The 22620-nt window shown below is 57.0% G+C and overlaps 2 protein-coding genes across 2 annotated transcripts; one reads left to right on the forward strand and one right to left on the reverse strand.

The window, feature by feature from the left end:
* Positions 1–11067: 11067 nt before the first annotated feature.
* COCSUDRAFT_26989 (hypothetical protein) lies at positions 11068–16932 on the forward strand (the record flags this gene model as incomplete). Its single annotated transcript, XM_005650832.1, has 11 exons — positions 11068–11899; positions 12111–12234; positions 12463–12662; positions 12927–13153; positions 13688–13861; positions 14229–14365; positions 14633–14788; positions 15246–15397; positions 15806–15983; positions 16354–16491; positions 16768–16932. The coding sequence occupies exons 1-11, from the start codon at positions 11376–11378 to the stop codon at positions 16930–16932; spliced, it is 2175 nt and encodes a 724-aa protein (XP_005650889.1). The 5' UTR covers positions 11068–11375.
* Positions 16933–17271: 339 nt separating this feature from the next.
* COCSUDRAFT_64448 (hypothetical protein) lies at positions 17272–22617 on the reverse strand (the record flags this gene model as incomplete). The annotated part of the gene is made up of 12 exons (XM_005650833.1): positions 17272–18091; positions 18221–18323; positions 18643–18825; positions 19226–19354; positions 19548–19620; positions 19849–20094; positions 20419–20625; positions 20794–20953; positions 21081–21180; positions 21321–22024; positions 22171–22387; positions 22498–22617. 12 exons carry the CDS (start codon positions 22615–22617, stop codon positions 17544–17546), a joined length of 2790 nt encoding a protein of 929 aa, XP_005650890.1. The 3' UTR covers positions 17272–17543.
* Positions 22618–22620: the final 3 nt, after the last annotated feature.

Below are 22620 nucleotides of genomic sequence, written 5' to 3' on the forward strand. Positions count from 1 at the left end.
GGGCATCGGGCCGCCGCCCGACCCCGGTGGCGGCTGCTGCAGCGGTGGCTGCTCGTGCGGCGCACCCGGCCCGATAATCTGTGCCTCCTGCTGGTGGTGCTGCAAATGCGCGATGGCGTGCGCTTGCGACGAGCCGTGGCCCTCGCTCGAGCCGGAGTGGTGCGGCTCAGGGGGCGGCGCGCCGCTAGACGGCTGCGCATTGGCGGACCCGGGGCCCCCCATCATGGCAGGGTGGGGGTGGCCCACGCTGGGGTGTCCGCGCACCGGCGAGCGGCCATGGCTGTGCTGCTGCTGCAGGCCGGCAGCGTGCGCCGGCAGGCCGGGCCGCAGGGTCCGCGGAGTCTCCTGGTGCTGCTGGTGTTGGCCCACATGGTTCATTGGGCCAGGCCCCGGCTGGCGGTGAGCCTGCCTGGGGTCAAGGCCTGGCTGAGGTGGTGGCTGCTGCTGCTGCTGTTGCTGCAGCTGGTGCTGGTGCCACTCGGCCTCTGACGCGCCCCGGGGGCCGCGGCCTTGCAGGTGCGGCGGCGGCTGCATCTGCGGCTGCGGCGTGTGAATGGGCCCCTGCTGCTGAAGCTGCTCCTTTGTCTGCCCGTGCCTGGGCGCGGCTGCCCTGGCAGGCACAGGCACAACCTGCTGCTGCTGCTGCTGTTGCGGCTGGTGTGGTTGCTGCGGCGGGGGCTGCGGAGCGTGCGGCGGCTGAGGCCCGCTCGGGTGGCCCGGGTATGCCGGTGCCTGCTGCGGCGGGCCGGCCAGCGGCTGCATCGGCTGCGGCGGTCCTGAAGGAGCGGGAATGCGCCGAGGCTGCGGCCGCTGCTGCAGAGCGCCTTGGCTGCTGTACACCGGAGGCTGCTGCTGTCCAGGTGGCACCCCTGGCCTCGGCTGTGGCGCTGACGTGTCCGCGGCGCTGTTATGTGGAGGGAGGGGGATGTGGGGGGCGGGAGCGCTCATCGACGGCGGCCCCTGACTCGGCTGCGGCCGCACGTGGGGCAAGGATACGGCGGGACGAGGCAGTTCATGAACATTTTGGATTGACTGCTGTGCCAGTGCTGATTGCTGCTCCTCATGTGGTGGCGATGTCCGCACCTGCTGTTCAGCCAGTGATAGGTTCAAATGTGATACCATACACAACACTTACAAAACACGCTTCCCATCCCCATCAATGCGCCAGCATTGCTTGGCTTGGCCAGCAAGACATGCAGGGCCTGATCTGCCAAATGGAGACAGGGAGGAAAACGGGCTTCACCTGCATGGGAGGTGCGACCGAGGCAGGCGCAGGACCCTCAATCTGGTCAAGGGGAATGGGTCTCGGCAGCCGCTTCAGAACCTGCACGCCGGCATTGACCGACACGGCCGGCGTCTGCGGCGGCTGCTGCTGCGGCTGCGGACGGTGGCTTGGCGCCGAGGTCGGTTGGCCCTGAGCGGCGCGCGGCTGCGTGGCCGAGGGCACCGGCTCGGCAGACGCCGGCCGCTGCGCGCTCTGCCGCTCTCCACGTTGGTGGGCCGGCACGGGCACAGCCGTTGGATGCGGTAGAGGTCCGGGTGGACCCGATGCTGACTCAGCGGCCCTCGCGGCAGCTGCTGGCGCGTTCTGAGAGGGCGGCTCTGCTCCGGGCACGGGCCTGCTCGGCTGGGCAGCAGCAGACGGACCGGGCCGGCCCTGCACGGTAATCTCCGCCGCAGCGGTCTGCTGCGATGGCTGGGGTCGCGCTGGCTTGTCCTGCGGCGCGGGCACCGTCACCACCTTGACGGGAGCGCGTGCATTAGCGGCCCCCGGGCGGTCACCCTGCCGCCGGTCGCCGCCCTGCGCCGGCGCCGGCCGCGCTTCCCGCCGCGACGGAGCCCGATCGCCGCCGTTTTCCAGACCGCCGGCGCCCCTGCCGTCTCTGTCCTGATGCGAGCCCTTTGGCTCCGGCCGGCCGTTGAGCTTGGCGAAGCCATTGGCATGCGGTTGCGCGTGCTCGCGCGGCGGCGCGTCGGCGTCGCTGAGATCGTCAGCCGAGCGCGGCTGCGCGCGGATGCGGCCGCTGCGGGACCGCTGCTTGCGCGGGCCGCGCACCTCGTCTCGGAACCCTTCGTCGTCCTTCCACTGCGTTGACGTGCTCATCGCGCTGTCCTCCGCTCCTCCCCCATCCACAGACTCCTGCAGACCAGGGCGATCTCTCAGTGGCGGATTGCGCTGTGAATATACCACCACCCATAGACCGCCAATATACCCCACGGTCAAGGCAGCCATTCTAGACGCTGCTTTGAGCAAACTCATTCACGCAGCTCACGCAGCACGAAGCACAATACATTGGAAAAAGCCAGCCATTTTCAACCAGCCCCTTGAAAGGGGGATAGAGAGGCTGACTACACCAATGCATCGTACTCTAGTATCAAAAGTTGCATGAAAAATTTGGGATGCAGAATAAGGTAAGGGGCTACGCACTGCGGCCGGCTTGGCGTCGGAGGAGGCTTCCTCGGCGAGCGCGCGCTGCTGAATCTCCTGGGCCATGCGTTTGCGCCAGTAGCCGTTCTCCTCGCTCAGCAGCTCGCGCCGCCGCGCCTCCATCATCTCCTCCTCAGCCCGCCGCGCATCCTCCAGCTCCTGCGCCTTGCGCTTCCTGCACGCAGCCGGCCAAAGAACTCGGCATTCGCACTGAGTAGGCTAGAGACATCTAAAAACATTCCAGATCCTGTGGGGGCTGCATGAAGCTTCATGCAAAAGCTGTCTCGCAGTGAGCTTGCAAGCTTTTCCATGGTAACACAGCTTTGCCTTTTAATGCATGCCAATAAGATTATCTGATACACCTGGGATCCCTGCTAGGACGGACCATGTAGTCCCCTTTGTAATTCATATATTCCCCTTGCAGTCTTCGTGGCACGGAAGGCACATGGCCAAGGAAATGTATGCAGGCAGGAGCACACCTTTCAATCTCGTCGCGCTCCTTGGAGGCCAGCGCGGCGCGCTCAGCTTCGGCCTTCTCCTGGGCTTCGCGCGCGTCGCGCTCGGCTTTTTCGCGCTCCTTCTCAGTGCGCTGCCGGTCCTTGGTCTTCTGCTTGGACAGCTTGCGCTTCTCGCGCTCCACCCGCGCCCTCTCGGCCTTCTCCTCCTGTCACAGCATGACCGCAGCTCAGTACATGCGCCTGTACCTCAAGGGAATCTTCCGTTACCCACACTAGCCAGAAATTCTTGTATGCATTGCAGGCAGCACACAGGCATGATACCCCGCCGCCTCCTGAGATGTGCCTCATATCAAGGACAATGCAACCATTTGGCGGCCGCAGCATGTATTCCTTTAAGAATTGGCTCTGGCACCAACGAGGAACCTGCCCTAATCAATCACCATTCATCACTGGGCTATGCTGCACACCATCCGCAGCAGAAGGTGCGAATCTGTGGCTGCTGCGGCAACAGGTGCAAAGCACATCACATTGTGCCCCACCTCTTCCTTGATGATGGCCTCCTCGGCGGCGGCCGCGCGCTGCGAGGCGTAGCCGCGCGCGCGCGCGTCGAGGCGCTCCTGCAGCAGCGGCAGCGCCAGCTGCTGGCTAATGGGCGCCCCCGGGTCGTCGCAGGACACGTTGATAAGCGCGCCCTCCAAGTGCGCCAGGACAGCGCGGCCGTCCTCGAGCCGCCGCTCGACCGTGCGCAGCTCCTTCTGGATCCAGTCGAAGAAGGTGCGGTCGTCGTCCGTGCTGTACAGCTGGCGGCGCACGTCCTGCGCGCAGGTGCCGGCACATTCAGTCGGGCTGACAGCAGATGCATGAAGGGTTTGCGACCTCGAGATCGATCCGCATATGCTCATTATCGGGTTGCCTCTGCCACCCATCATGCTGTTGCCATGGCATCTCATGATGGGTAACCTCCACAAACCCATGTAGAGTACATGAGTCCTTCCACATGTCTCGCTCTGAAACCTACCCTGCTGCCGTCTGAATGGAGATAAATAATGCCAGATCAAATACCAAATGTGCCCCATGGGACCTGCACTGCAACTGTGTTGCATGAGATCCCCTGCACCCCGAACATAGACAAGGGAAGTCTCCAATTCTGCGGGTGGAGGATACTGCCACCCACCTTTTGGAAGTGCGAGCGCAGCTTCTGCAGGGCCATGGTGTTCTGGGTGATGCGCTGCGTGGCCTGCTGCAGAGCGAGTGTGCGCTGCGCGCGCTCCGGCTGCTCGCCGTCGGCCGCGGCCTCGTCGCTGGTGTAGCCCTCCTCGATGTCTCCCAGCGGCGGCTGAATCGGCTCAATCAGGTCCTGGAAGCGCTCTATCAGCGACTGCACCGTCTGCTTCCAGCCTGCAGCAGGCGCACAGAGATGTCAGTCAACCTCCTGCTGGCACATCCAGGGTTACTGGGCTTCCGACTGAAGCCTTTAATGCGGTTGTCAAAAGTGTTCAATTGCTTGCAATGGCCAGGGGCAAGGTCTTCAGATCAGGTCCAGCAAGCTCAAGAGTAGACAGCCTTGACCATCCAAAACTGCATGCGATACAGAACCTGATTGGCAGCGCCCAGCAGCAAAATGCGACAACTGTTGAACTTGAGACTACGGACAAGAGGTGCAGGGCACGCGGGCGCACCCTGCAGCTGCTTCATCTCCTGGTCGCGGCGCGCGATCTCGACGTCGGTGCGCTGCCGCTTGTCGTAGATGGCCTGCAGCCGCGCGCCGTGCTCGCGGAACGCCGTCTGCACCTCCAGCTGCTCCTCAATCGCCGCGTCCGCCAGCTGCGCGCGGTGGCGCTCCATCTCGGCGGCCGTCCTGAACGTTCCCTCCAAGCCGCGCGGCGCGTTTTTCACCTCCTCCAGCTCGCGTTTCAGTCGCTCAAACTCCGGCTCGCCCTGATCAGGCAACGAGGATTAGTCAAAGCCTGCCTGATGAGGCAACAAGCTTGCTGGCAGCTTGCCCTGGTCAGGCAAACGACGTGTAACAAGCAGAAAACTTATAAATCTTGCAGAGATGCTCACTTCCTTCTCCACCTTGCATAGGGCTTCACCAAGAGTAAGGCGCGATTATGCAGGGAAACATGCAGGTCAGGCTGGCAAGGAACAGTCCTTCCTGCCATGCTGCGCAGAGTCTTGCTTCTGCTTAAGGGCCGCGAAAGAAGCATGCTGAACAAGAACACAAAGCAACTGTTTTCAGAGGACCCACCCGCATGCTACCATTTGAAAGCCTCGACACAGGATGTTGACACTGCATAGCACGGCAGGAAGGCAGCATCAAACGAGGCGGCTCACCTGGCGCAGCTGGGATTTGAGGGTGCGGATGCGGCGCTCGGCCATGGCCTGCTCATAGGACAGCGCGTGCAGCTTAGAGCTGGTCAGCAGCACCTCGCGCTGCAGCATGTTCAGGATCACTGCGTCCGGCAGGTCCAACGGATCCGCTGGCGGGCCGCCCCCCGGCGCCGTCGGCACCGGCCTGCACAACTCCCAAGAATAAAAAGGCATCCACTTTGTATCACATGCAATATGGCAGTGTTATAGACACAGGGACGCTTCCTTGACCCTTCGGCATGGCGCAGATGCTTTACACAGCTAGAGCAAGGAGGGGCTTTCTGAAAGCCCGAGATCTCCTCATTCAGCAGACAGCTTCCATGCCGCCTGCTGTGCCTCAACTTCAGCAAAGACAGCTGCACACGACACGAAAGCTTTACGGCTGAAAGAGAAGATCTTGGGGTCGACAGAAGCATGAATCAACCTTAACAGTGACGGTGGGAGGGGCAGTCGCGCAGATGGAAGAGTGAGGAGAGGGGCGCACCGGGTGTCGTACTGGGCGGCAAGGTCGGCGGCTTCGCGGCGGCTGGTGAGCAGCTCCTTGAGCAGCTCCTTGGCGGTGCGTGCGCGCTGCTCCCAGCTGGCCTGCTCCTGCAGCGCCTGCACCAGCGTCTCGTGCGCCTGCTGCGGCGTTGGCACGCGCAGCCCTGCACCCATCACCCGCTCAGCACAAGATATCATCGGCAGTGCCACCCAAGCACATGACTGTGCGGCCAGTCTGCTGCCGATAGAGGCGAAGATACATTTCTTTGCTGAAGGCAGAGCTGGGGCCAAGCATGCCCACAGCAGCCCAAAGGTGACCGTGACAATGACAAAGCAGGCAATGAAGCCTTAAATGTAAATCACTCAGAAAGTACGCCACTAAAGGGCACGTGCACAATTTGAGATGCTTTATGCATGCAGGACACCAGGCCCGCTTTGAGTGAGGTTGTGTTGCGAAGGCACATAGATGCGGGGCTGACCGAGGGGCTTCTTGGCGCTGTCGCGGGCCTTCTCGGCGGTGGAGACGATGGTGCCGTAGACCCACTCCAGCACCAGGCCCATGTGGAACGCGTCCTCGCCCTCCTTGGTCTTGCGCGGGTTGCCGTCCTCTCCCAGCAGCCGTTCCTATCACAGCCAATCACCGGAAATCTGTCAATCTCAGATCAGCTTAAAATTGTATTAGGACACGGTGATGTGATAATGCCGTATGTTGTGACCCCGTATCCTAAACATGATGCTTGACAAGTCATGAAAGTGGCACAGAGGGTACCAAAACTAGCAGGATTTGTAGCATTGACCTTACGGCTGACCAATTCAGTCACGTCTGGCAACCTCGTCAGACCACCACCCATCAAAAGAGGCGGTCAATACCTGCAGGTGCTGGAGCCACTTGGCGTTGATGGTGAGTTTGGTGTGCTCGTCGACGAGGGAGAAGAGATCCACATCGCCGATGCCCTCCTCTTCCTCCTCCTCCACCTCTTTCGGCTCCGGCTTTATGCGCGCCGAGAAGCCGTCCACCTGCCAACAAAACACACTCCGTTGCATGTGTGCCCCGCCAACGCAGACAGACATTGACACAATGCAGTGCCCGAACGTCAGACAAAACGTCAGCCAAATCAGAGCAGACCTACTGCAGCACCCTCTACAGCGGCGCATGCAACCACTAAGTCAGCAATGCCTGGATCGACCTTGGTGTGTCTACAACTGCACAATGTGTGCCTTTGTCTGCCACGAAGCCATCCATGTCTTGACAAAGGCATATGTGTGGTGCATCCTTGCAAGCACGCATGAAGGCGATGCCTGGACCTGAATTGTCAGGTGTGCAAGGGGAGATGTGTCAAGTACAAAGGGCATTATAGGGGGGAATAGAGGCGGGCGCACCTTGTCAGTAAGCCACTCGCAGACGCGCATGATGTCCTCGGGCGCCATCTTCTCCAAGTCCTCGTACGCCAGCTCGCCGGGCTTGGTGTCACGCGCGCCCTCCGGCAGCACCTCCACTATGTACTGCGTCACCGGCCCAATCACCGCATTGTACCTGCGCATCCAGATCCCTTCTCTCCCACAGAAACAAACAAGCTGTAATGCATGCCCATGCGGGACACCCATCCTTCTGGGTTCTCAGGAGGTGGGGGCCACCAGTAAGGCAGGACAGTCAGCCATGCTTACGGGCTGCAGCGCAGGCTTTGACACCCAAACTTTAGACACCGTGCTGGAGGTGCAACACATGATATTGCACCAAAGGCTAGGAGTGCATCAACCAGCACGCTTAGAGTTGCACAGGGAACAATGCCCGTGCTGCAGGCTGCAAGTGGGCACCAGGGGTGACTGATGGGAACACAAAAGGGGACGCACAGAAACTCGTGCTCGTTCTCGAGCTCCTGCAGGATGAGGGCGGTGGCGTCGAGGTTAGGGTCGCGCACGACCGCGCTGGCCGTCTCGCGCACTTTGTGGCCGCCGCGCGGCTTCACCGTGTAGATTGGCTCTTCCTGCATCACGCGCTGCATCGTCTGCACCTTCTGCATCAGCTCCGTCCTGCGCGGCCAGACACCCCCGTCAGGCACCCGCACAGGCCATGCGAAAGACACACTCTCACAGCTATGATTTTGGGGTAGATATATGCATATTGCATGCATTTGAACCGCATGTAAGCCCTGCCACATGATGTCAATGGCATGATAACCCATATATGGGAGCAATAGTAGCAATAAGTAGACAAGATAAAGTGGGGTGTGAAATTAGACATGTACAGCACAGGGGGAGAAGGTATGGCAATGGAATGCAGCAAGGGGTTAAGGCGGGTCTGGCCGAAAAGGAAGATGGCAGAAGAAAAGAAAAGATACGGAAAGAGAAGGTAACAAAACCAGCAGTCGCCCTCCCGAACTGAGCCACGATCCGGGACACACATCTTGGTGCGCAGCGCAGCTTCTGCCGGTTTCTCCACTGGCCTCCCCTCCTCCCGAGGCAGGTGCCTAACCAGCTCCTCATCCAGCTGTTCCTCCTCGATGAAGCGCCTGAGAAATTACCAAGCACCATGCTCTCACGCATACACAAACATTGACTTTTCATGAGATCTGTCAACCGACCAAGATATATAAGCATCAAGTAGCTGCACCACAGGTGCAGCAAAACGACGACTGATTTACAAACCATCCGCACACGTTTGTCCCGAAGTGCTGATCAGCTTGCATGAATGGCATCTGCCAGGCGGCTAGATGGACATATCAGACAGCCTGCCTGTAAAAATTCTGCGCCATAAAAGCAAGCTGAATCCGTCACAAAAAAGGAACAGAACGGCAGAGTAGGCCCCAGCATTTAGCTGCACAATTCTCTGCAGGCGTTGGGGGCGCACTTGAACTCGTCGGGCGAGTAGAAGACCTTGTCGCTGTTGGGCCACTTCCACAGCTTCCAGGTGTCGCGCGAGTGCAGCCGCTTGATGCCCTCCTCCAGCAGCTCATCCACTGTGGGCTCCAGGTTCACCCAGGGGATCTCCCCAGGCTCCCCAGTCTCCGCCTCCAGCTCTGCTGCCTCCGCAGCTGCAAAGCACACCCGACAAACTTCAGCCATGCTACAAGAATGCCCTGCTTTTACAAAGATGGCTTTGCGTTTACTTGTACGCATGTATGCAATGTAATCATTTCGTGCCCCTGGGCCGGGGCTTCATTGTGGAGGTGCTGCATAGTATTAACTTGCGAGGCAGCCCCTTATCTCTAGCAATCAAACGCCCTAAATGTCTGCATACCAATTCCTCTCACTGGTGGAACACATCCCGTGAGATTTGGGTTGCTTGTTTGCAACTAAGCACATCTGTCATAGGGGGATGAGATCACCCAAGCAAAGGCAGCGAAGGCAGTTCAAGGGATCGTGAAGGTGTGCGCACCAGCTAGTCTGCGCATGCGCGCGACAACATCCTTGGACCGAGCGCGCAGGTCTTCGACGGTGATGCTGAGCAGCTCAACTCGCTCCTCCTGCGTGAGTGTCTCCCAGAAGGGTCGCACTGCGGCCACCCTCTCCTGAGGAGGCAGCTGCACCTCCCTGCCATCCTCCTGCAACATGTGCTTTGTTAGCTTAGTCCCCTCTGCTCATTATGGATTTCTGTGGACCCCAAGGCCCCAGCTCACCTCCGCGTGTGGTAATCTGTGTGCAGAGGGGCACAATGAACCCTGCCCCATCCTGTCACACACTATAATCTTTCTATTCCCTCCATTGAGCAGTGGAATGCATGGCAAACAAGGCAAGCACGCACAGCAAAGGGCCAGATGCATTGCCCCAATATGACCCGCAAGGGATCTTGAGACCGGTGGAGAAAACTTATTAGGCGCACAAAATTCATCCAAGGATCGAGTATCCAGCAGAGGGACACACCTGATGGCTGTTGGGCCTCCTCACATTGCTCCCCTTGCTGTCCTTCCCCTTTCCACCCTTGCCTTTACTGCTTCCCTTTCCCTTCTTTAGGCCTCCCATCCTAGCCCAGGCCCTCAGGCCCTGGCCACTATCAGGTTGAAGGCCGCTGCTGTTGCTGCTGCTTTGGGTTCACGGGGAGAACAAATAGATTGTGCCTCAAAGACAATTTGGCGGCAGCAGGCTGGCAATAGCTGCCACATAATACGCTTTCAGACAGCCATTGGAGCGCTTTCTCTACGCGCCTCACCCAGATAATCTACTGGCTGTCTGCATGCTGCAATATTCTCTGCACGAAGACGAAGCTATCTCAATCCAAGAACGAACAGACAAAGCTGTGGCCAACCTCTCGACCAGAGAAGATCATTGACTTGATGTATTTCGCATTGCTCTGTATATGTAATAGTGAAGGGTATGCAAATATCTAATGGCGACGAAGATTTTTTGAAGCATACAGATAAAATTAAATGGTTAGCGATGATGCTGAGAGGATGCAGGTTTTTAGAAGGCATCTGCTGTCCTTCCAAACCTAGTGAAGGGCAGTGAGCAAAGAAGCGCACCATCAAAGAATCTGGAAGCTGAACGCACGAAAGTATCATCTCCAGAAGAATGTATCGCAATCCTGCGTTTCGGCAAACAGTGTTGAGAAAAGATATAGCAAATTGCGTCTCAGCCCTCCGATGCCTTTGCTTCAAGGATGGAAGTGTACATCACCCGGACCTAATGCCGTGCTTACAGACCAAAAAGGCTGTGTGCCCATTCTAAAGGCCAAGCTCGATCGTCCACCAGTGCAACAACCCAGGATGCCACTTATTCGTGTTGGCCGGCCTCCATATCAGGAGGCCCTATCTACCACATTTTGCTCCCATGCATTGACTAGTTTTGATTCAGGCACTCTTGCCGCACTCCTAGATCCTGATGTTCACAGAATTGGCACCATGCTGGCCAGAGGCTGGCGCAATATAATCTTGGCAGAGCCCTTTGGCAACGCTTGTTCATAGCCAAGGCTCCTCGGTAAGAAAGAATTCATCACGCGTTGCATGTGCGTGCCATGGCTATTTTTTGCTAGAAAGAGGCCTGTCCACAGCGATCACCAACCCACTCCGTCCAAAATTTCCCAAGTGATTATCTCGTTATCATGGGTGTCCCCAAGCTGCAAAAGCTTCGTGGCTATCCACGCTGCCAATATTTTACAGCAGCAACTCACAATGATGGCTCACCTGGTGTACTTTGGATGTGAGGCAATACTCCTGTCCTGTTACGAGCCAGCTTTATCTTCCTGAAGGCATCCAAGCAAGCCATCTCCCACTGCATTTGCCCACGACCCCTGATCAGGGCTTCAGCTCAGGGGATTGTGGAGCTAGCCCCAGCTGTTCTGCAGTCGAATTCAACGGGCGAACCTGCATCTGACGACGCAATACCAATCTTAGCGCATGATATGCTCAAGTCACTGGTACACAAAGCAACGACATCTGTGTCGATCTGCATCCAGTTGATCTGCCTAAACTGACGGGTCTAATGGGGTGGGTCTGATCTCCTTGTCTTAGTCGTAGCCGAATGTTGGCATTTTCATAGAGGTTAGTTGGTACGAGGAAGAAAGTGGCATCCCCGCTCTTCCTTTTGAGGGCGTGCACCTGGTTCGTCGGTCAGCTCATCGTTCATCGTGCTACAAGTAACGTCCACTGCCTTGCGGCATTGATAAGAAGTTGCTTGATTGCGTCGTGTAGATCATATCAATCATGAAGTCACTGTGGAGATTGCTCCTGTCGGTCAAGACGAACCCAGTGCCCATCCAGGACAGGGTCACACAGCAAGATGGCTCCTTAAGAGACACTGATCACAGCCCCAAGACTTGCCAAAACAATTCAGGAGGTGCACAGGAACCCGATGTTGTAGCAGCAGCTTCCCAGGAAGCCTCATGCTGCAATGGAGCCGGTGCAGAGGAAAAGCATAGCACCGCTAACAGCTCTCCATGGGGAGATGGCTGCAGCTCAAATGCATGTCAATGCACAGCCAAAACAGCAGCTTCAGAGCCTCTTGTCACAGCAGGCATCAGCCCAAGCAGAGGCAAGGTCCTCTTTGGATCACAGAAGGGGACCTCGTCGACCTTGGCTGGCCAGCTCGCAGAGCAGGCTGCAGCACAGGGCGTCCAGCTGGCAGTGATGGACCTAGGGGTCTTTGAGGTCGAGCAGCTGTGGAAGGAGCAGCTGGTGATCATTGTCACCTCCACCTACGAGGATGGCACACCGCCCAACAATGCCAGGTAACCAATCGCTCAGTTGTGTGTTCAAAGGGTGTGTCATGCTGCTGGAATAGCTACGCCTAGCTAAATTCAGAATGCACGCAGGGCGCTTATCTAAAAGTTGCACAGTCTGTTTCGCCTAGACGGTGCAAACGGCGGGTCTGAGCCATCCAAGTGATAGATAGCATGATCACTTTGTGGGAGGGTTGAACGTTAGATTGGACATGCACAGGTGGTTCTGTCAGTGGCTGGGAGCGAGCTCGACAGACTGCCGGGTGGGAGCAGATGCGCTGAAGGATACCAGCTTTGCGGTGTTCGGCTGCGGCAACTCTCTGTATGAGGCCAATTTCAACAAGGTGCAGACCTGACCATTGCACTGTCCACTCATGTGTAACCTGTTTTGCCCCCCCCCCCCTCCCATACCTCTAAGACCCGTCTTCCTGCGTGACATGAGGTTTAGAGGAGCCTGCACCTAAGGACCAGGGCTCAGACTGTTGTTTGGGCAACTGCCGTTGCCACAAGACAGTTGAGACATGTTTGGGCAACTGGAATGGAGGGAGCCAGGGGATTGGCATGACATGCAGGTTGCCATGACTGTTGATGAGCAGCTCGGGGGCCTGGGCGGGCAGCGGCTGCTGCCATGTGGGCGGGGTGACGAGGACACCGGCAAGATGGAGCAGCAGTTTGCGGCCTGGAGTGACGCCCTGCTGCAGGCTCTCAGGGAGGGTCCCCCCTCTGATGAGGCGGCTGTGGAACAGACCGAGGGTGATGCTCGCTCTGACGGGTGCGCGACGCACTCCTACACCTCACCGTCCTCTGATGCACAGCAGGAGGAGCAGTTTCAAGGACCTCTCCGAAACGTCTTGGAGACATTCCCATGTATGGAGGACTTTCACAGCACTGGATATGGGGCCTTTATCCGATGAGTCTTGTGGGGCTGCGGTACATTAGGGACCACAGTGGATTTCGACATGAGGAGAGCTTTCGGGTAGCACTAAACTTCGACGCTGTCTGTGGTAGTCTGACGGCGATACAAGAATGCGTGCAGGTACTGCACCACAGACTCAGATGACGATGAAGCAGAACAGGAGGAGGAGGTGGCAGATCTGGAGGACCTGGCAGGGCCGGTGAGCAGGAACGGCGTCGGAGACAGGGCAGCCAGCACGAGCGGGCGGGCGGCCGCAGATATCGGCGCGGACGCGGCCGCCGGCCCCAAGGAGATGCTGACGCCGCCGCTGCGCGCTGCGCTGGGCAAGCAGGGCTACAAGCTTGTGGGTGCGCTCCTTAACAACCCCCGCCACCTCAGATGCAGTCTGGTGATTGCGTATGGAAGCATATGTAACCACTTCAGAACAGCAAAACACAGTAAAACAGCATGCCTGATCAATTAAGACCATCCTCTGCATTGCAGTGCGCTCCACAGCCACATCAGGATGGCTTGAGGATGCATGCAAGCTTCCGTGAAAGCCAATCATGTTGGAGGTGCATGCATGCAGGCTCGTGCAAGGGTGTATCACGAATCTAGGATTAGGTTTTTGACCTCCCTTCTCCTCATTCTCTTCAGCGCAAGCAGTGCAGTATGCAATGAGTCGGCAGGATATGATGCCGCCTTGGCAAGCTGTCAAGATTGGGAAGCAGTTGAGAGGTTTGCTCTTTGGTGGGCAGGGTTTATCAGGTGTTTGCAAGCTGTCTCCTCCTTCTTGATTAGCATGCAATGCAGCATGCAATGGGTTGCCAGGACATAACAGCGCATTGGCTAGCCGTCAACATAAGGGATAGAATTGAGAGACCGTGGTCTGGCGTGGGCAGGGTCGCACAGCGGGGTGAAGCTGTGCCGGTGGACGAAGAGCATGCTGCGCGGGCGCGGCGGCTGCTACAAGCACGCCTTCTACGGCATCGAGAGCCACCGCTGCATGGAGGCAACGCCCTCGCTCGCCTGCGCCAACAAATGCGTCTTCTGCTGGCGCCACCACACCAATCCCGGTGTGATTTCTGCAGTTTTGCTGATCGTCTTGACATGTGGCATCTGGCATTATGCCCTGGCCGGTCAGATAGGAGAGGAAGGTGCCAGAATCCACAAGGCAAAGCAACCAGTGATGAGTGTTTGCACCAGTCAAAGACACACCAAGACTCCATCCTGCAGTCACCCATCGTACGATCAACCCGGGCCAATTCTAGTTTCAACAAAAGATGAAGCATTAGTATAATCACAATGGATATGCCCCAGAGTGTTTTTTACGCAAACACTCAGAGCTTGCACCCTCAGCCACAGAACCGAGACTGGTAAATTTAACTTGAGTTGCCTTTGTTACTAATGTGCAGTAGTGACTGAGATTGCATGGGTGTGCAGTTGGCCGTGAGTGGCGGTGGAAAATGGATGGACCAGAGGAGATCGTGGAGGGGGCGCTGAGTCACCATGTGCGAATGATCAACGAGTTCAGGGGCGTTCCTGGTGTCAAGGCAGACCGCCTGGCAGAGGGCATGCAGGTGGGGCTGCAGACATGACACAAGCGTGACAACTCCACAAGCTGCTTCATGTGCTTAGACGTATATAGACAGTGGCAGAGCACTCCATCACCGTACCTCAAGGGGAGCACAAGGGTGCTCCCCTTAGATACATCAACTCGCCTTGAGCAGCGCTGAATCGCGGCCAGGCTAAAATGAATGAGCTCAGCTCACTGACAACAAGTCTGGAGCATGCAGTGTGACTAGTGGTTTTCTACAGGCATCAGCAAGTCAGCGCTGTTCATGCAGGTGCGGCACTGCGCGTTGTCGCTGGTGGGCGAACCGATAATGTACCCGGAGATCAACCGCCTCATTGCGCTGCTGCACGCCCGCCGCATATCCTCATTCCTTGTCACCAACGCCCAGTTCCCTGACCGCATCAGGCAAGCCCTTCTCTGCCTTTCAGTGCAGCTGAGAGTGCACAACACATTCACATTGGTAACAAGCCCCAAGCTGTGGAGATGCTCTGATCCATCAGGGCAACACACCCTTCTAAACTGTCACATGCAAGCTCCTTTCATTCGACCCTGCATGCATGTCAGTGCTGTGGACTTGAGCTTTCAGAAGACTGCTCAGCCAGCTCTAGAAAGCAGCAGGAACCTCGCTGTCAGCACTCTAGGACACTACAGTGCAGCCTGCTGTGAGGACCCTTCAAAAGACAGGAGGATTCCTGAGCAGCAACCCCCCAACACAGTCCTCACTGCCCCTACTTCAATTTAGCAAAGGCGATATGCAGACATCAAGTAGTGCGAGCGCCCGGCGTATAAGAGGAAGGGCTGCCTCGCGAGTGCACATTATGCAGCAATGTACAATGATTCCTCAGCCCAGGACCCCTAAGTTTGAACTTGTGATGAGCAGGCAGCTGGCGCCTGTGACGCAGCTGTACGTGTCGGTGGACGCGGCGACGCGCGACGAGCTGAAAGCGATAGACAGGCCGCTCTTCAAGGACTTCTGGCAACGCTTTCTGGACTGCCTCACCACCCTGCGCGACAAGCGCCAGCGCACCGTCTACCGGTGCGTACCTCCATTGAATCCGCGCATGCATGCCTCAGGCTGCAGACGGCTTTGGCACGATTGCCAGCATGCAGGCTTGCAAGGCACTGACTGGCAAGGAAGCTGTTGATGACATGCAGAGACTCGAGCATTTTCTCCAAAGCAGCAGCAGCAGCAGCAGTCTTACAGAACAGCCTGCAATTGACTGCAAGAGGTCAGGTGCTTGAAGTTGAGGACAGTGGTATTTCTTCTTTCTTTGTTGGTTTCTGTCCTCTGAGCATGAAATTGTTGGAGGTTCTCGGAAGGGCAGTCCAGGGGGCCTGCTGTCCCACGGATGGCTATTATCAAGAGGACTGGAAGAAATCCACAAGTGCATGCACGTACAGCACACTTCAAATTTGTCAAAGGAAGGGATGCTGTGGGTGCCAGGTTGACCCTGGTGAAGGGGTGGAACATGGAGGCGGCCCAGGAGTACGCGCAGCTGGTGGCCCTGGGCCAGCCGGACTTCATAGAGATCAAGGGCGTCACCTACTGCGGCTCATCCAGCGCATCCTCCCTCACCATGCACAACGTGCCCTACCACCAGGACATCTGCGCCTTCGGTCAGGTGCGCGGAGAAGCCTTGTTCTAAATCTCAATGCCTCCTGCTGGCGCGTGCAAGAACTTTCTTGTTTGTACTCTGTGGGGTTTGCATGTGTCTTTCCGCTGACTTCTCTGCCAGTGTTCCCAGAAGGCAGAAGGAGATGTTGCAGGAAATTTGTAGGGGCACGTCCTGCCATGCTACAAGTTTGGACGCTGCAAATGTGGCTCGGAATTTAGTCAGCAACAAACTCCCAGGCTGTTGACATGTAAGCCAGGCCATTCATAAAAAGAATAAGCAAATTGGAGTCTCTTATCTGACAAGGAAACATGTTGCATGGGGACTTCTGCTGTAGCCACGCAAATGGACCTGAATAACTCCCGTTCCATGCATGCAGGTCTTGTGCGACGCATGCAACGGCGAGTATGGGCTGTCCTGCGAGCACGCGCACTCGTGCTGCATCCTGCTAGCGCGCAAGTCGCGCTTCCTCATCGAGGGCCGCTGGCACACCTGGATCGACTACAACAAGTTCCAGGTGATCATCCATTCTGTTTCAGCAACCTCAAATTCAAACGATGACAGAGTGCAACATTTACAAGGCATTCAGATGCCAGATAGGGACAACAGGCTGCCTCACGCTTCACATGGAATGAGTTTTGCAAGTGTGCTCAGCAGCGCTGCTGTGAGTACAAGTGCAAGCCAGAATGGGCGTGTAGGCTGCGATGCGTACATGCGTTGGGGATGTGACTCGTAGAGTTCACTCCCATTGGCAGTTTAGTCTCATCTGAATGTGGGTTCTCATCACGTGTAGGAGCTGGCTGCTGGGACGTCGCCATTCTCATCACAGGATTACATGCTGCCCACACCGGACTGGGCAGTGTATGGGGCGCCGGAGGCAGGCTTTGATCCACTGGAGGCCCGAGTGAAAAAGGCCAGGAACCACCCCGCCAAGGCTGAAATCGGAGGGTGCACATAGCGCATGCCATGCAAGCGCTGCATGCAACCGAGCGTCACGACATTTTGTTCAAAGACTGTATTGCGTACTCCAGTTCTGCAAATTGCGGACTGTGGCTTGAAATGCAGGCACACATGTGCGATGTACTGGCATCTGTTCTGATGGTGATGTCGACTGCTTGCTTTCTGACTTTCAAAATATTCTGGCTCAGCGAGCTCTTTTACAGGCGGATATGCATGTTTGCCCTGAATTTCATATATGGAGAGTTTGCCATCGCCAATTTTTTGGTGCAACGGTCAGACAAAATTTGCGGGAAACTCCCTGTACTCATTTGAAGTGTCAAAATCATGGTGTTGCTTTGGCTATATGCATAAAATACCATCATAAAAACATGTACATGTACAGTCACAACTAGTCCAGATAAGCATTCAGCACCATATTCACGGTATCAGTTGCCAGTCTCTGTAAATTCTTATCTTCACATGCGGCAATTTTGCAACAAGAGCCAGGCTCTTGAAGCCTAGTCCATGGGCGTGGCGACCAGACCCAGGAATCCAAGCCATCACACCCGACTTCACTCGTTCCCCCTGATACAAAGCTGTCATAGTAATACGTTCACACCCACAACCACATCACGAGCTGGCTTTCTTCTTGGGCGAGAAGTACGACAGGATGCCTCGCTGGCGACTCACAGAGCCGGGGCCACCCGAACCTGCAGCCACGGCGCCTGCTCTGCCGGAAGCTGTTCTGCTGTTAGGTGAACCGCCCTTTGCACGATTCAAGGCAGCTTGCACCCCTGCTGCACTCTGCGCCGCCAGTGCAGCAACTGGCGCTGTCCCTGCCGCTCCACCGGCGCCTGCCGAAGCGCTCGCTGCGCTGACATCATTACCGTTTGACGGCTCGCCTGTCGGCTCCTGCGTGGCCGCTGGTGCGCCCGCGCGCGGCAATGCGGTGTTGTCAGCGCTGACATCAGCCACGTCGTCATCGTCTGAGTCATCAAGCAGCAGCCGCCGCCGCACCGGCTGGCTGTTGAGCTGCCGGCTGTCGAAATCACCTTCGGGCGGTTCATCTGAGGCTACTGCTTCCGCCCCCTCCGCCGGTGCTTCCTCCACCTCTGCATTGTCCTCATCTGCACTGCCCTCATGGTTCCCAGGTCCAGCTTCGCCCTCCGCCTCTGCGCCTGCAACCACGCACGCCTTCTTAATTTACACAAGCTTTTGGCTGGCAGTTTGCACATGACCTCACAATAGTGAGCCAGAATGGAAAGAGATTGGAGTATCCACAACAGGAAGTTCTCAGAGTTCTGCACCTGTGTCACCTTCGTCCTCGTCTTCCTCCAGGTCTGAGAACTCGATGTCGCTGCCTTCATCTCCTTCGGAGTCCGAGTTGAGGTTGTACAGCAGCTTAGTCACCTGCCGCACCAGATTGCGTCAGCTATCAATCCTGCTACAGTTTTCAAGGCAGCGCTGCTACACAGAGGAGCTGGTGATTATCAGGCATGCACAAACATGCCATGCCACGATGGGGCCCCCACAACAGATTAACAGCGTCCCTCTGGTGGGAAGTAGAACCAGTATAGATGACCACACGCACAGAGTTGTCACATAAGACATAACATCCCCACCAAGGCTGAGCTGCAGAGCATCACGGCCTCGGGATGCGCCCTTCTGGATGCTCTGGACACAATTTGAATTCCATGTGTTCAACACTAGCCGGGCGGGTTTCCCTCACCTTCTCGGTGGTCTTGCGCACAGAGGCGCCGGCGCGGGAGTAGCCGCCGCCGGTGCTGCCCTGGGAATAGTTCTGGGCGGCCCATTTGAGGCCCTGGAAATTGTAGAACAGCGCACTGTACAGTCGCGAATGCTCCGTCACATTCACCGCCGCGTCGATCCAGGAACTCGGCTTCCTGACGTTCTGCATGGGCAGCACTTCATGTCACTTCCTGGCGAAGTGCAGCAAGCCCAGCCAACAGCAGAACATAAGATCTGCAGCCCAAATCCCAACAAGAGGAAAAAGGAGATTCATGGGACAGCGTTGCGAAAAATCCCTAACAAGGCTGTGCTGAACTCAAATCCAGGGCCAACCATAGAAGCAACCTGGGTTAAAACAGCAGCTCATCAGCTCCATTCAAGAGCAGCCCAACCACCTAGCTTCCAAGCTGGTAAAGCATTCAGAAACCAGACCAAGCCAATACAGACAGTGCAAATTTCCCTGCTGTCAGGGACTGTCATGCACTGACACCAGCCCTGGACCCTTGGAAATGGGCATGTCCAAAATGGGTAGAGCAGCAACATAGCAGGGCAGGCGGTGGCACCTCGAGGTACTGCCGGGACTTCTTAAGCTGCTTCTTGAGCTTCCCGCGCATGCGCCGCCTGTAGTGCCACAGCGCATGGTACAGCTGCACACGCACCGCACAGTGCTGCCCCACCACATAGCTCCGCTCCTGCATTCGCCACGAGTATGTCAAGAATTTACGAATTGACCTTGAATTTAGAATTCATGTTGACATGTGGGTGAATGCGAAAACACACATTATTGGCCACGAAGGGTGTAGACAGGGTGTAGACAGAACAAGAAAGGCGTGACTAATGATTTATTTACTCCGAGCATGATGAAGTGGGCCAGACAGGGCGGACCTTCAGCTCTTCTTCCTCCCCTTCCAAATCCGAGTCATAGTCGTCAGCGCGGATCGCCATGTCCGCCAGAGACCTGCACAAGATGGGCCATCTCCATCAGCATGCTCAACTTATCAGGCAGCCACGCGAGAAATGCACATGGGACAAACTGCAGCAAGTCGAGAAGAAGCCGCAAGTATGGGCCGGCGAGTCAATTTACCAGATGAGGCGGAGTCCGCTCTGCTGACTTGAGACAGCAGGAATCAGAGCTGCCTCCCAGCGCTATTCAAAGGAGAAGACCTGACAGGGAAGAGGCACGCACTTGGTCCCGTACTTGTAGTCTGGCCAGTAGGGGCGGCCCTTGAAAAACAGCTCCACGGTGGCCCGGCTGTGCAGCCGCTCGCAAGCAGCGCACTCGCGCACACCGTCTTCGTCATCTTCGCCGTAGTGCGCGTTAAGGGAAGGCTCGTAGTGCCCCTCCGCCACAGACAGCCCCGGCAGATGCTCCAACGCCGGCACAAAGCCCGGCACCGCCCGCTTCCATGCATCGCTCTTCGCGTAGTGCTCCCTGTGGTGGTTCCCACACAAACATGAATATCCTCTCTGTCTACTCTGGGCACGCTGTGAGTGCAAGGGCCATATGCAGCAGCATTCAAATATAGGGTCCACTTACCACACAAGGACTGATCTCAACAAAAACGAGTCTCCCTAAGCTGTGTGGAGTATGTCAGCTCAACAAGGTCTCGAATTTGAACGCTCACAGGTAGCATGTGCATGATCGGCTGCTGACTGGACTCCCCCAGCTCCCCCTAAACATGAACAACCCCTCTGCTATCTTGTTTTTGATTAAGAGGACCATTGCAAGGGATGCAGGAAAGCTAAGAGAATGCACCTCCATGTGGCGAGCTCCTCCTCCTCGATCCGCTTCACAGCCTGCAGGTATTGCTGCCGCTGGTGCCGGTCGGCTTCCAGCTTTGCCTCAAACTCTGGGTCGGCCAGGCTGTACAGCAGGTAGTCCAGGTAGAGGTTGAAAGATGCCTTCAGCTCTGGGCGCTGGTATGGCAGCCCCAGGCCCTCCAAGGGACTCTTCACAGCAGACCTGGCAAGATGTTATCACGAAAGCTTTCAAATGACCGTAACAGTGCCAAACTGGGGCAGACAGTGTCCAATGGAGTCTGCACAATGTGCAGAATCTTGGCAAAACATATCCTATCAGCGTTGCATGAGTCACTTTAGTAGGTCATTAGCAGAGATTTGTCATGCGCACCTTGGTCCGGTGCCAGCCTCTTCGGCAGTATCCTTCTCGATGAAGTCCTGGAGGCTTTCTTCTGACTCGCTCTCACCTGCTGGACTGGCGCTGGGCCCCCCTTCCTCGTCATCATCTGAGATGACAAAGTCTCCGCCCTTGCCTCCACCGCTGTCATCATCTGCATACAAGCAAAGCACACCGTCAACCCTGCTTTGTAGAGCAATATTCCTAGGTCTAAGAGCAACGTAGTCCATTCACATGATTCTTCTTCAGTACAAGTTGTCATGTGGCACCAGCTTAGGCACCTGACAAAGTATAATCCTGCAGCCCATCATCTCCATCTATGAGCTCATCCGATTTCTCCTGGCCCCGCTTCCCATCACCCCTGCCTTTGGAGTGCGCAGCCTGTGCCACAGCAAGAACCCATTTTGAGCTCTGCTGTTTATAACTTGTAAGCAGCTCTGGGGCAAGCCTTCTGCTTCTGTTTGGCAATGCGGCAGTGGACGTCGACATTCCATGGAAGAGACCTGAGGGATCAGCCGTACCTGGTGCTGCTTCAGCTGCTCCAGAATGCTGGGCTTGCTAAGCAGCGTCCGCGTGCGTGTGCGAACGGCGGGCCGGTTGGCCGCCTCGGCCGCCCCCAGCACCGGCGTGACATCCGCCCCACTTGCCTTGCGCAGCCGCCGCCTCTTACTCCCCCGGCTTAGGGACTGCAGGTCCACTTCCACCTCCTCATGCTCTTCTTCGCTGTCGTCCGCCAGTGCTGCGGCCAGCGCCGCATGGCGTGCCGGCTGCTGAATTGGCTGCTGAGTTGGCCGCCACCTGGCATGCTCTGCGCTGGGCCCCGGCTCATTTGCATCCGGCGGCTCTGGCGCGGCCGGCTGCTTCCCCTTGAGGCGGGCAGATCTGGCCGACAGGGACTTGTCATCCCCACTGCTGGAGTCCTCCAGGCCCTGAGGCTCTGGCGGGCCCTGAGGCGTGGATCCTGCGCCAGAGCCGGCTCTCGACAAACGCCGCTGCTTCGCCACTTGTCGGGCCTTCTCTGTCTGCTTCGCCTTTGCTGCTGCTCCTAAAGTCCTGGCCGCAGCAGCCCTCCGATTCTGCCCTGCGCCCCGTGATCTGCTGGCCATGTGCTTTTCAGGCTCCTCTTCCTCATTTGCTGAGGGCTGCTCTTCCTCGTCTGCTGAGGTTTCCCTCTCTGACTCTGCTGGCTCTTCATCATCACTCCGTGCGATGAATTCGTTGATGTCTGCACACACCATCAAGTGTCAGGCAGCTGTACCTTGCATCCCAGATGCCACACAGCACCCAAACAAGCCAAACTGTGAACATTTGGCGTCGAACATCACAACATCAGAACGATACCATAGAAGGCTTGCTTACAAGGCCTCTCACCTTCATCATCATAGTCATCGCTGGACAATTCCCCGCCACCCTCGATCAGCTTTGACCGGCGCCGGCCAGGTCGCCTCACGGACATGCTGGGCGGAGCTCTGCGCTGGGGTAGCTGCCCCTGATGTGGAGCCTCATCCTCTTCAGAACTTGTTTCCTCTGGTGATGACGGCCGTGGGGGCTTTGCCTTCCTCCTCGCTCCTCTGGCAGGCCTTGCCACCTAATAAATCCCCAGGATCACTTGTATATTGGCATTGGGTTCTTTTGTTCGAGAACTGTGTTGAGAAGCATCTTACTTTGCACGAGCACTGATGTGAAAATGAGGCACACCTTCTCGGTGTTGCGCAACCGGGCGCTGCGCCTGCGAGATCTGGGAGGTGGAGCCTCTGCAACCTCTTCCTCCTCAGAACTCTCGTCAGCTCCGCACGAGCTGGAAGTTTCTCCCTGCATAAA

This window comes from Coccomyxa subellipsoidea, assembly GCF_000258705.1.
Source record: "Coccomyxa subellipsoidea C-169, whole genome shotgun sequence".
In the NCBI taxonomy this organism is placed as follows: Eukaryota; Viridiplantae; Chlorophyta; class Trebouxiophyceae; family Coccomyxaceae; genus Coccomyxa; species Coccomyxa subellipsoidea.